This window comes from Thermobia domestica, chromosome 7, assembly GCF_964235325.1.
Source record: "Thermobia domestica chromosome 7, izTheDome1.hap1.1, whole genome shotgun sequence".
In the NCBI taxonomy this organism is placed as follows: domain Eukaryota; kingdom Metazoa; phylum Arthropoda; class Insecta; order Zygentoma; family Lepismatidae; genus Thermobia; species Thermobia domestica.
Genome location: NC_137460.1, coordinates 279,510,391 through 279,523,818, shown reverse-complemented (window position 1 = coordinate 279,523,818; position 13,428 = coordinate 279,510,391). Strand labels below are relative to the sequence as shown.

The window sequence follows — 13,428 nt, the reverse complement described above, 5'->3', positions numbered from 1 at the left end:
TGTTTTATGGTTTCATACGTTAAATTACGTTACCAACATTAAATTCAGACAGCATTGTAGAGCGAGCGTTAGCGAATGAAGGCGGGTTAGAACCCCCCATGGCACGTTGTTTTTTATCTTCGTTACCGACAATTCACTTTCTTTTTTCACATAAATCACTTCCACTTACCTTTCCGTTTTGTATAAATCCGTTACTGCCCTAAACAAATGTGTTCGATACTCTCTTGACTACTTGAACATCACTATCAACTCATTTCTTCCCTAAATCATCCTACTTTTTGCTAGTTTTGGCCCCACCAATACTAAACAATTACCTTACGTTTTACTGCAAATGGAAATGGAACTTAAAAAATCATCCCCAATAGCAGAAGTAGTCCACGGGACGTCCCATATGACCCACAACGATCCTAAAAAATCCAGGATATAAATAGGTCATCCCAGGGAAGTCCCGCTTGAGACAGGCATGGGTCTATATGGATGGGAATCCCACGGTTGTCCCGCAGGATGGCCACTAGCAACGGGAAATAGAAATTCACAAAATTATACGTATTTCTCTCATAATAAAAGAATATGTTTAAAAATCAGCAGAAAAGAAAATATAAACCATAAAATTTCGCCTGGTCCTCAGTGCTGTGGTGCGCGTTCGGAACCGTGATTTGTTTGTCACAATTGCATTGTGGTTTGTGGTATTGGAAGGAATACGTGAGGTTCAGCGGTGACGCAGTGGTAGATGTTAGTGGAATATTTTGTGTTCCAACAGATTTTAGTCTGCAGTATAATTGATTTCGGTAAGTGTGTGAAATGAAAATTTTAGTGATTTAAAAAAAAAAAAAGAGTTGTTGTTATTCTAGTTGTAAAAAAAGAGATGAAATGGTGATCGTACAGCCGTAGTACTCAATGTTTAAAGTTCAACAGAGCAGGAATGCTATGAACAATGGATTAATATGGGCAGATTTACAATAGGTCGGAATCTTTTAAAATATTTTTCACTTTTTATGTTTCAAATAATTATCTAAAACCTTCTTATTCTTATTTCACACTGTTATTTCATGCTGAAAATATGGCGTTCAGTTTAAGAATAAGCACGCAAACTGATTTACCATAAAACCTGCATTGTACCTGATGTACCAAACTGATAAGCAGCCATTTAGTGTCCAGCACCAGCCTCTGGGATTTTGTTAAGATATGTGTGGTAAAGCGAAGATGAGCAAATATTGTCTAGTTATTTTTTACTAGATTTGGAGCACTAGTGTTACAAAACGCTCCTCAAAACTTATAGCTGATCGACTGAAGGGGCTTAGAAGCCCCGCAGGGCAAGTTGTTTTCTTCCTTTGAAGTGACACATGATTTGCATGGGGAAGGTTCTAGATTACTGGTCCCCGATGTGGATTAGTAGATGGGTAGATTTCTTTCTGTACTAAAGTTTGTACAATTAAATGATACAGTATTGCCGAGCGAGCGTTAGCGAGTGAAGGCGGATTAGAGCCCCGCAGGGCACGTTGTTTTCTGTTTTTATTACTGCTCAATGGGAAGGGGGACCAGTAATCTAGAACCTTGCCTTTGCACTGCAACCATTGTTTCTAACCATTTCCCAAATCTTCAGATACACCACTTACCATCTCGTTCCTAACTTGTATTCAGCCGCCTTCTGCCTTAGCAAATAGTTCCACCATAACATACTTTCCTATGTTACTTACTACCACATATGGTTTATGAAATTGAATGAAATGAAATATCTAGTTTAACGTCTCACGAATGTGCACCGAGGCTAAGGGAAACGGTGATGATCAGAAATGAATGAAATGGTGGAATGAAGAAAGAGGTAGGAGACGGTGTTTGTCCACCACAGAGTTCACTTGGCGCGAGCTGGGATCGAACCTGGGACCCCAAGCACCAGAGATAAACGCTCTACCTCTGAGCCACCGCGGCCCCATATGGTTTATGAGTTTAAACAATTATATTACCGTTTTACTATTTTACTACTAATATTTTTCGACCTATAAATTTTTCTTTTGGTAGAGCCGTCTGCTAAAGTTAACCCGCCAAGGTATTAACGAAATTGATGAACATTGATTATTTTCAATTAAAACTGCTTTCATCATATGTTTTGTGTTTCTTTTCTGTTGTGAAGTGACTTAAGCAAACACAACAGTGTTGCACTTAAAAGCAGCGCAGCAGAATCTGCCTTTTTACAAATTTTAACCTGACGTATCTCATGCAAATTTCATCATAGTGTTGAAACTTGCAAAGACGATGCAATGAAACAGTTTAAAGGGTACGGTGGAGGCTTTTTTTTTTTACGTAGCTTGAGTTACATCTCTCCACTATATTAATGTTTCAATTAAAAGTGGTTTATTTACTTTACGAAATGTAGGTCTACCTGAGCGAGCGAACGGTGTTAGAAGCCCCCCGAACATATTTGCGAATTACAACTACAAATAATAGTCGAACCCCTTCAAAACGTAACGGAGGTTGAAAGGTTAGAATTTTCAAATATCGAGACTGTGAAGCGTGATACGGGTTATCAGGCACCAGTGACGAAAGATTTTATGCGAAGAACTAAGGTCTTAATGAAATTCAATTAGGGGGTTGCTTTTTGTTTCTCCTCCAGTCTTTTACGGTAGTGATATTGATTAAAAAAAGCAGGGTTGGCTGGTTTAAACCAGCTGTTTTATTCATTCATTACTCAAAAAGATTACACTACAAAAGCAACTCCTTTTTTTTTGTGAGTTTATAAATGTTTGTTTTGTGATTTTTTGTAGTTATTATTGTTATGTAATTGCAATCAAAGATACATTCTAAATGTTGTTTTGTTTCAATGTTTACTATTGATAAAATGCATCGAAATTCCGTACTTTGTGTGTGAGGGGGAGGGTCACACAGACCCCACGAGAGGCATTTAGTGAAATGAGAAGTATCTTCGATATCTATTTATGTATAAATGAGTCTGAGCCAAAGTGGACCCAAAAATTCGTATCTTTGTGATATGCAAATTAAATCGTTGTATTTCTTTAATTTGGACCAATATAAGTCGTTGTTAACTAACTTGAATTAAATTAGTTCTTCTGTACTCCGTTGTACTTTGAAATTGTCCATATGTAATTCAGTATAATGTTTTCACTTGTGCAACTGTTTATCTTTTTGTCCTTCTGAAATGACTCTTGAGAGCTATATTAAGAAGCATGTAAAGATCAGTACAACGTATTTTTATCAGGATTCCTTCGTGAGTGAGTCGGCAGACGTATCGCATTTGTGGCCAATTAGTCCTGGTTCCGAGTTCAAATGGAGGACAATTTCTCTCGGATGTAACTCGAGAAGCACTTTTTATTCCGCTTTAAGCTTATGTGACCCCTTCCAGCATAACCAGGCTGTTGCATAATAACATCAAGGCGAAACAAACTTATTTCTGTCCATATATGATATGAATATATAGAGCAAATAATTTTAAACAAATAAACCTGGTTTAAACCCCAAAAAACGTTTTTTTTTAGTTTTTTCAATAAAAACCATGGTTTTTGCCTTCACTGAAAAACAGTGACTTAGTTGCGTTACGAAATATAGCTGAACGAGCGAAAAGGGTGAGAAACCCCGCAGTTTTTTTTTTCTTTCATTAGCACAATGGTTCACTGAGCTGCAGTACCAGTTCCGAAGTCATGGATCGAGTTGGGGGAGATACTAAATGCCATCCCAGTTAGGCAACTGCACTCTTCACGCACTTTATTGGATTTTATTCGCAAAATACGCAAACTTAATTTAATGCTAATATATTAAAATATACTAGTTTAGATTTTTTTATGACAACGATTTGTAATATAAGAAAAGATAAAAGTACTGCAGTAACTCAAATTGTAAAAGCTGAGCGAGGGTTGTATTCTGAAAAGAGGAGGAAAATAGAAAAACAATATTTGTGAAGGGTAATATTGGATGGAACAGGTTACCTCATTCTTAATCTGCACGGTGTGATTTACGTAAAAGTGGTAATTCGCAAATATAATCGAAAAATATGGATGACTATCCGAGTCATATGTTTCTTTTATTTATATGTTTAGTCAGCTTAGACAAAAGGTCTAGTGAGCTTTTGTCCTACACCGGCCAGTGAGTGATGGAAGGCGGTGTTGGATGTAAAAGTAATGGAAAGCTAGAACGTATTGTGCTTACTGTTCATAAATCCATCTTATTGCCAGGGTTGGCAGAAACCATGTTTTGTCGAAAGAAAAGAATTTGATTAAACCATATTTTTTTTTACATTGTTACTTTTTGTTCAAATTGATTTCTTTATTCATTTAGTTTACATATAACTAAGTTTGTGTAGCGTTAACATCCTTATGCAACAGGAGGTTGGTGAGCCCTTTCACAACATAAAAGGCTGTTCCGAAAGTAGACATCGATAAAAATGATGTAATGAAGATAAGGCATGCGCTTAAAATACAAGTTTTCGTAAAAAGCACCTTGTTTGGTTTGGTGCAATCAGTACCTTAGCATAATTACAATCTGATTTTTTACTAGGGAACAACAGAATTTGGGCTTCGCCCACTTCACTTTATTCTAATGCGGATAGTATTCTGTGAATCGGGATTGTGCAGTTTCAGTACAGAGCTGAGCGGTATATATATATTTTTTACATCGAAAAGCTCCCGCTTTAATCGTGCCGGTGTGATTTTTCATAAGCAGATATTTTTCATACTAATTTTCCTAGGGTTATGCCCTAGGCTAAATTAGACTGATGATAATAATAAGTGAAATGGTGAAATGAAAGAAATGTAAGGAAATGGGAAAACCCCGAGGAAATCAACGCACATGGTGTTAAAATTTATTTTATTGTCACTGTATAATAGCCAGTTCGCTAAAAGCGACGTTTGTTTCTTAAAAAAGTCTGGAACTTTAAAATTAAAACTGAAAAGTCCAATTGATAAGATGTGGATGTAGCCAATAAGGTTTCGCAACTTCTAGTTCTGAAACTTAGTCGGCTATTATCCTGCCAAGTTCGGTCACCAAATACCTGGGACTAGTTCTGTTTTTTAAAAAAAAGGCTCGCTCACCTCAATAATCTGTACAGTGATTTCACTTGTGCAGTTGTCTTTCTAAAGTAACTTTAAATATTCACAAGTACGCAAGATCAATATAACACATTTCTTTCAGGTCTCCTCTGTACATGAGTCTACAGAGGGTCGAGCTAGGTCTTGGGTTCCAGGCCAGACGGAGGACAGTTTTTCTTGGGTGAAACTGGGTAAGTGATTTGATCCCACTTTAACCATTAGGTTCCATCCTTCATAAGGTCTCCGCTGTTACATAAAGATGTTAAGGACAATCTGGGCTTGGAGTGGAGGGTCTCTCAGTAGCAGTGCAACTACAGCTTAACGTGGAATCTGAGTCACATGAGCACCCATCGCGAATCCAAGTCTCCCGCATCAAAGGCGCGTACGCTAACCATACAGCAATGAGGGAGCTAAGGTCAAACGAAATTAGTTCTATTCACATGTAATCTAAATAATTAAAGCAAATCAATTTAAACCAAAAAACCTGGTTTAAACACTAACAAAAAAAGTCTGGTTTTAAACTCAAAGCTGTTTCTGTTTTCAAACATGGCTTTTGCGAGCCCTGCTGAAATTTCAAGCATTGATTTTTTTCACTAATTCTAGGAAATGGAAAGAAAGAGAAAATCCGCAGATTGCATATCTTCGAGGCATTTACGAAGACGGATAAAAGAAGTGACAGATGAATTAATGTTATCTATCTGTGAGAAGACTGTATCATCAGATAAGGAAGTTAATATTGAATCAAACAATGGAACGTCCCCGATCACTGGTTACGTGTCAGCAAATGTTCGAGGTAATACTTTAGATGTGGAGGAGCCCCTATATTCTTCACAGAGGCTAACATATGATGAAAGCATATCGGGAAGTGGATTGTCTTCAGAAGAAAAGTTAGACACTATTAGAACGTTCAAGACGAATGATAACCAACGAGTAGAGGAATATAACGGAAGATCGCCGCTGGAGAATTTCCCTCTTCAAACGCTGGACGACCTCTATGAGTGTGAGAGGAGGATTGCAAATGATCCAGCATTTAGGAGACGTTTGGTATGTTTAGCTCCGTATCTGTTGAATATATTTAGTTACGAGAAGAAAATGTATGTTTTCTTACAAACGACAAATATAGGGTTGCCACCTACCGCGAAAAGCCACTGAATTTGAAGATTCTGGAAAAGTCAGGGATTTCTTTTTTAAAAAAACGGGAAATTTGAGCTTAACTGAAAACATAAGAATCACTGCAAAACCAGTTTGTTTCTGTATGACTTATTGTAAAGGAACCCCTACTGTTCTTATGGGTGAGACAGATAGTATCTCCATTTCTGTTGGCTGAGCACTAAAAGAAGTAAACTATTACGTGATTAAAAGAAGAGCGGTAGTTCGGTTCTCCTATGTTATACATATAAATTATAGGTAACAGGACATGTGCGAGTCATGTACATTTGTCAAATCGAAGTATTTTAACTTACAATTGTGCAGTTTTTTACTACTCATTTTTTGTTATGCTGGTGATCACTTTTAAATGTATAAGGAACGTTTGTGGCGTAACTTGCTTGCAGTTTTAGGTCCCATGCTGTGAAGTTTTAAATTTAAATTAGAGTAGTATCAATCAGTTTTTCAGTTCTTGTTTTTGATAATCATCTTGAAATTTACGTTTTCCTTTTAGTTTAGGTTTCTTGTAATGTAAACGTGCATACAGAGGTAGACTACTGTATTTTTGTGGTGCACTAATGGTAATGTAAATTGTGCTAAGCTTCAGACTGAAAGTTGCCAAATAGAGATACATATTTATAACTTCTGTAACATTTAAAATATTCTTATGCTTCTACAATTCCTTACTTAGCTCTTCTTATCCACTATAGTATAGCTGAAGTGTGTTATTTATTTTCAAAATTCGAAAGTACCCATTTGAGTAACTTAGTGTAAAATTTTGTGAGAAAACTTGGAGTAAGGGAGTTTTGAAATCCCAAAAGAGTAGCCAGCCTCAAATATGTTTCTAATTCAGTTTTATTCAGTTTTATGTGTATGTTTAAGATGTAGCAGGCCCGTTGCCACAGGAGACTACGAAGAGCTAAGACCCTTCTAGAACATTTTTTAAAAACGTTGATCATGGTTACATATGTGCTCAGCCAATATGTTCTTAAAAAAAACCTACATACGGAAAAAAATCATCAATAAAACAGGCATTTACCATACCTACAACAGACAAATCAATCAACATTTTTCAAAAAACAAACCACAAGAGACACCAAATGAAACTAATAAATCTACACAACCAGACAACCGGCTTGAATGTGTCAGATACACCTTGAGTGCCTAAAAAATTTGCTTTATTTCTTTCTTTTTTATCTTGATTTAATTTCTTTTTTTTTCTTGTCCACACCGTCGGAGACAAACATTTAGCTGAAGCCCAGTCTTCGAAAATTTTTTGTTGTGCGATAAATCTTAGTATGTATCGTGAATATAATGGTATATGTTCTCGCTATGTGTACAATATATTGAGTATTTTTTTGGTGTTTCTTAATGTCCGAGAAATATTTTTAACTGAAACATTGAAAACAACCAACTTCGATAAGAATGAAGTATGGTATAGTACACAAATATTTCTCATGTTTTGAAAAACCTCTAAACTTAGTTATAAGGTAGAATTACAAGCTACCACGTGTCTGAAATGCTTCGTGATTTTAAATAAAATTAGGATGTTGTTTTTGAAATACACTAAAGTCCTACAAGTTATGGGATAGCGGTATAGAACCACTTCATGTGTTGCGGAAAACAAATATAAATGCACATAGCACTCGACTTCTGTTACTTGAACTTCTGTAAAAGGTCATTGACCGTGATGTTGCTTCTACGACGAAAACTATCAATGTGTGTGTTGCTCTTGATAACTGCCAATATGCCGGATAGCCATACTGATCATGATCCCAGTTGATACGAACTGATGGTAGAGCGCGTATGTGGCGGAGACTCTAGACGCCGTAGACTCAAGTTGTCAACAAGGCAGTTACAAGCTTGTGGCCTGTAATTATGTGGTGCGTGTTTATATGGCATTCTTGGATCCTCCAGTCCGATTGACCTAGAAAATATCAGCAAGCCAAAATTATTCGCGATTGATTTGCAGAGCATTCTAAACAATGAATCGGCCAACTATACTGCTAGACATAAAGTTAATAGAAACATGTACGATATCATCGTACGAACCATTTGTGCACACGTTTTACTTGCAACAATCACGTCATAATAGCCAACAACCAAGACTTTATGAAGGATTTCCACCGACTTGTCGAGTCCATGCCATTCCAAGTTGCTGCACTCGCCATGCTCGAGAAGGCATAGCACGATAGCCCTATTATCTTTGTATCCCATAACTTTTGGAACCTCATTTCACCTATTGAAATGCATGTCGAATATTTCATATTCCTTCTTGTTATCACACATATCTATTGCAGAAATTTGCCAGTTTTTCTCATTCAGCAATGTTATATTTCCAGAGACAGTGAGGCAACACGCGTCCAGCAAATTTGCTACAGATGCTGAGATCAAAAGACCAGTTCAATGCTTGCTTCGTCACGCTACGGAAAGAATGAAAAGAGAGAAACGTAAGTAACATATTGACACTTTTAGGTTTGTAAATTGCTTGCTCTTGCTTAGTCGACGTGGTGAACGGAAGCTTCAAGCAATCAATTATAATACAGAAAATTATTCTGTATTATAATGTATTGTTGATGTCGCACCAAAGACACCATTGTGCGATCCTACTTAATAGTCCAGAAAAGTCGTTGTAAAATTAATAATACACTCTCTTTGCATGTGTAACGCACCCGCGATAGGCATGGAAACCCATTTACGAAGTGGGATGTGTCGCTACTAAATACGTTTTATGACCAACGCGCGCCAGTGTAGGTGGCTATTGTAATTATTATAGTTCTGTATTTTTATCTCCATACAGGCCAGGCAGTCTTCGTTTTTAATGTTGTTTTGCCATGTCCCAAGAAATCCTACACGATATACTTTCACATAAACTATAAACATGCCAAAAGACTGCTTGGGGGCGATCGTCCTTCGGGATTCTACAGGGTGTTTACTGGAGTTGACGTCTAGACTTGCAAATTTTCAAAACACCAGCCTGGATTTAAAAAAAAAGGTCATACTATGATATTCAAGAAGCTCTAAAATGTGTTGATAAAGCTAGTTCTTCAATATTCTGATGGAAAGAATGCATAGAAACTAGTGGGTTAAAAAAAAGGAAACACTATTGATTTTCTTTCTCGAATTACCAAGTTCTTTCAATGTTTGACCAATTCATTTTATCATCACCGACACCCAGATAATGGGACTGCCATCTTGAAGGGTCTCAAAGGAAATCTTTACATTTCTCCAGTATTAGACAATAATTTCCAGTACATTCCAATATTTCCAGTAAGAAAATCAAATACCAGTAGATTACCAGTATTTCAAGTACCAGTAGACACCCTTTTCTACACCACAGTTGATTCACATTATCTTCATTGTGTGTGTGTGTCCAGCGGAAATCTTGTTCTTTTTTGTACGGTTCGGGTAATTTTTGGTCATCCCATTGCAAATACTTGTATCAATATTGTATTTTGTTTATTACTTAGTTGCTCCTTTCTAACTTCTATCTCAAGGTTTGTAACAAAGTAATGCTAGTAATTTGGCTTCATATGTTCCGTTTTCCACTTTTTACATGACATCTGATACAAAAGAAAGTAAATGAATTCAATGGATAGTTTTTTTTCTTTCGTTGAAACAATTTTTTACTTACCTCAAGGGACAGTAATGTTCAACAATGAATAAAAGAGACAAACGTCATTATCCAAAGCTCGAACTGGAATGTGTGTGTGCCTCGATTGGCCTGGACAGTTAGCTATGTTGCTTGTCTTTGCCTTTTGGCTTGATTACTGATTTAAAGGCTAACTTTATATATTCATCGCTATGCGAACTAAATCCAAACTTCGTGTGCTTTCTCTGCTTTTTAAAGTTCGTTGTTGGTTTATAATTAATACTTAGTATTATATTCACTTCTTGTCAGAAGCGCGACTGATTCGCAGCATCACATGTACTTACATATTTCTAGCGAAAAGATTTTTCAATTCAAGCAAAACAGGTCTCATTGTCTTATGACTGGATCATAATAATAAAGCGAGTAATTCCAACAAGTGTCATCTCCCTACTACTTTCCATACATCCATACTTATTTAACGTAATTATTAGATTTTTCTGTGGCTATTTTTTTATGAATATTTGCATTCACTTCGTCTTTTAACAGAATTTTTTTCCTTTTCCATTTTGTAGGGAAAAGGGATGAACAAAGCGCGATGTTGACAGGCAAATGAACACACATAAAGTGCGATGTGACTGAAGCTGAAATGAACATGCAAATGCTCACATTATAAAACCCTAGAGGTATATTTTGAAAGGGTGAAAAAATCCCTTCATGTATGATAGCTTTTGAATAAAAGATTGTACGTGTGTAACCCATTTGTTTTATTAAGCATATCTTTCTTTGCTACACAGATGCTAGATAACTACGATCCAAACGTGACGTTCGGTTATTAATGATTAATTAGGTTCATGTTTCAGAAAAGGCAGTTTTTTTTCCTAGTTGAATCATGTTCTATTCTTATTTTCTTTCTATCCCTTGAGGAGAAATTTACAGCTGAACAACACTAAGTTAGTTATTATTACAAGTAATGTGGAAAAATACTATATGCAGATAACTTATATATTGTAAATAGCTACATCTTCGTTCTTATTTCGCATAGTCCCATATATGACTATGTTGAATCGTACAGATCACTTTGTCACAAGGAAGACGTCTGAAGGATTTGATTGATGATGATACAATGATTAAAGTATATGTATTCCTCAAACTCTTGGGGGGGGGGGGCAATTGCCCCCTCCCCTGCTTAACACGTATCCTATAATTATTTTCTCACAATATTCTTAGCATAAGTATAAATAAAGGTGTAAACAGAAGGTTATGTCTATATTGGTGTGTGTTTGGCTGTGATCTGCTGATTAGTGTTTATTCATCTGTGCGTAATATTGGAAGTTGACGGTTGGAAAACTTTGCGAACAAAGATAAAAATGTTATATTTTAATGTCTTACGAAAAACTTATACTAGTAATATTTCTATAGTAATTAAATTTATTTTATGTTATTTAAAGCCTGCTTATTATTTTCTCTTTCCTTTTTCACAAGTTTGAACTATTTCCAAGGAAATTAAATTTAACTAGTTTGCTACATATACTACGTGACTCAAACTCTGGAATCTATACGCAAACACTACAATACCTGTTCTAAATACTTTCGTGTTTACCAAGTAAATCAGTAGTATCTTCGGGCACAATTACATCCGAAGATTGATCATTTTGTCCTATCATGGTCACTATGTGTTTGTAATCGTGTTTTTTTTTTTTTTTTTTTTTGCCGTTGTTAAAACTCTATAAACCTAAGCATTCACCCGAGCTTTACTACGGCAAATCACAATTACATCCGAACTTATATCTTATCGAAAACCCGAAGCTTGGCACATACGGTTGACCGTAAAATAGAAATATATGAAAATTATTAATTTCAAGACAAATATTAACGAATAACAAAGAAACCACTTTACGATACAACTCAAAAAAAAACTAATTAAACTGTGCAAAGAATGTGTTGCTGAATCTGAATTACACAAATTAAGAGAACATTAAGAGATTACAAGCGGTCAAGTAGATTTTTTCAATTTTATTTGATGGTTTCAACCTTTCATTTCATTTCTATTTGCTTTCCTTCAATAAAAAGGTGGCTAGGTGGCTCGAATAATTAATTATTCACTTACTCACGATAAATCTTCCACCGGTCAGTTGTTCCACTGCTGATACACTCTAAAAACAGTACTCATGATTTTGCACAATTACCCATGAAATAGAAGGAACTTTGCTGATGTACCTATGAGAATTCAATGTACCGAAGACTTTAGTGGGTACACAACGCATCTCAGCCCTTACCCATGAACTAGTGGGTACATGGAAGATTTATGGGTACAGTAAATTTGTACCGAAGAATGTATCCATGACAATAAGGTAACATGAACATACGCCATATTGTGTGTTTTCGGTTGATGTGTTGTCTGTGCATTATTTGAATGAAGATTGAAAAGATTCCAGCAACCAATCAAACGAGTCACATATAAAAGTAAATGGAATATTTTGTATTTATAATAGTATCTGGATATTTTAAATGAATTAACTTGTCTAAAATGTATATTATATTTCAGTAGTCAAACAGTAATTTATGCCATAGTTCCTTTGAAACAATTTTTCATGGTTAAGCTGATTACAAAATGTACATTTTAAATCTAGTTTTTTTAAAAAAAAAACATGCACAACATGCTAATTTTCGTGACTTTATCTGAATAATATTCCGACTGTTCCCTGGGTGCCATTAACGTATGTAGGAAAATCAAGAGTATGGAATTGAAAGTGCAAGGGTAAGTATTCCATACACATGGTTATGTGCACCTTGCACTACACTGGTTTGTATAGGTTGTGTTTACGGCTTCTGGTGCTTACGTTCAAGGTAACGTTTACTAAATCCCTGTACGTTGTGCTTGTGCAAGGACTTTACCGTGTAAGTGTTGTATCGCCGGACCAATTTTTGGAAATTTACAGGGTGAATTGGAGAATTTATTTTGGTTTGAGTGGAAGAGTAAGGGAAAATCAGGTGAAGGGAATAGAGATTTCTGTAGGCTGTGTTTGATATTGTAAGGGATATTATATGCGGAGGCGGAAGTGACTGTTTGGCGGAGAAGTACAGTTGCTATGATTTAGTGGTGGAAAAGACAGTGTGGTAATAGCGCGTATATGTCAAGATTCTGACATACCTTGTTTGCGTTTTATAGAATTACACGAAAATAACGAATGTCAGTTGTTGAAATTCTGTAAAAGACACAGTATACTGTTTACAAGTGGAGCTTTACTAATATGAAGTCCTATTAAAGCTAATATCATTGCCAAAAACCATTTGTTTCACTACCAACTCGCATACCCACCATCGCTGACACGCCTGCTTCCTCTGGACGCACCCAGCACTGTAGCATACATCCGTACGCCGTGTTTGTACGCAATAGTAATTTTTTTATGCCATATAAATCCTAAAAGTTTACATGGCTCTGTTTTGAAGGTAAGAATCTGACCTAGCCTCAAGTAACGTAATGTAATCTAACCAAGTGTTTTACACTTTGGTACTTTTTTGTGTTTTCATGTAGTCCTCGATATAACGCTAGAGAAGCAAGGGCTCGGAAAAAACCGGCGTTTTTGGGGAAAAAAACTCGGATTTTTCTGCTTCTCTTTTTTGCTTGGGAAATTTTGAGCTCTTTTTCTCAAA

At 36.0% G+C, this 13,428-nt stretch overlaps 1 protein-coding gene across 3 annotated transcripts; it reads left to right on the top strand.

The window, feature by feature from the left end:
- Positions 1-681: 681 nt before the first annotated feature.
- LOC145689080 (uncharacterized) lies at positions 682-10,522 on the top strand. Of its 3 annotated transcripts, XR_014132086.1 has the most exons (4): positions 682-788; positions 5,140-5,227; positions 8,525-8,632; positions 10,347-10,522. XR_014132086.1 is itself a non-coding variant. In XM_081763207.1 (3 exons), exons 1-3 carry the CDS (start codon positions 731-733, stop codon positions 10,385-10,387), a joined length of 207 nt encoding a protein of 68 aa, XP_081619333.1. In that variant the 5' UTR covers positions 691-730; the 3' UTR covers positions 10,388-10,522. The 3 variants fall into 3 exon arrangements, 2 of the variants coding, with proteins under 2 accessions (XP_081619333.1, XP_081619332.1); XM_081763207.1 differs by lacking the exon at positions 5,140-5,227 and having other exon boundaries at positions 691-788; XM_081763206.1 differs by lacking the exons at positions 682-788; positions 5,140-5,227 and adding an exon at positions 5,252-6,080.
- Positions 10,523-13,428: the final 2,906 nt, after the last annotated feature.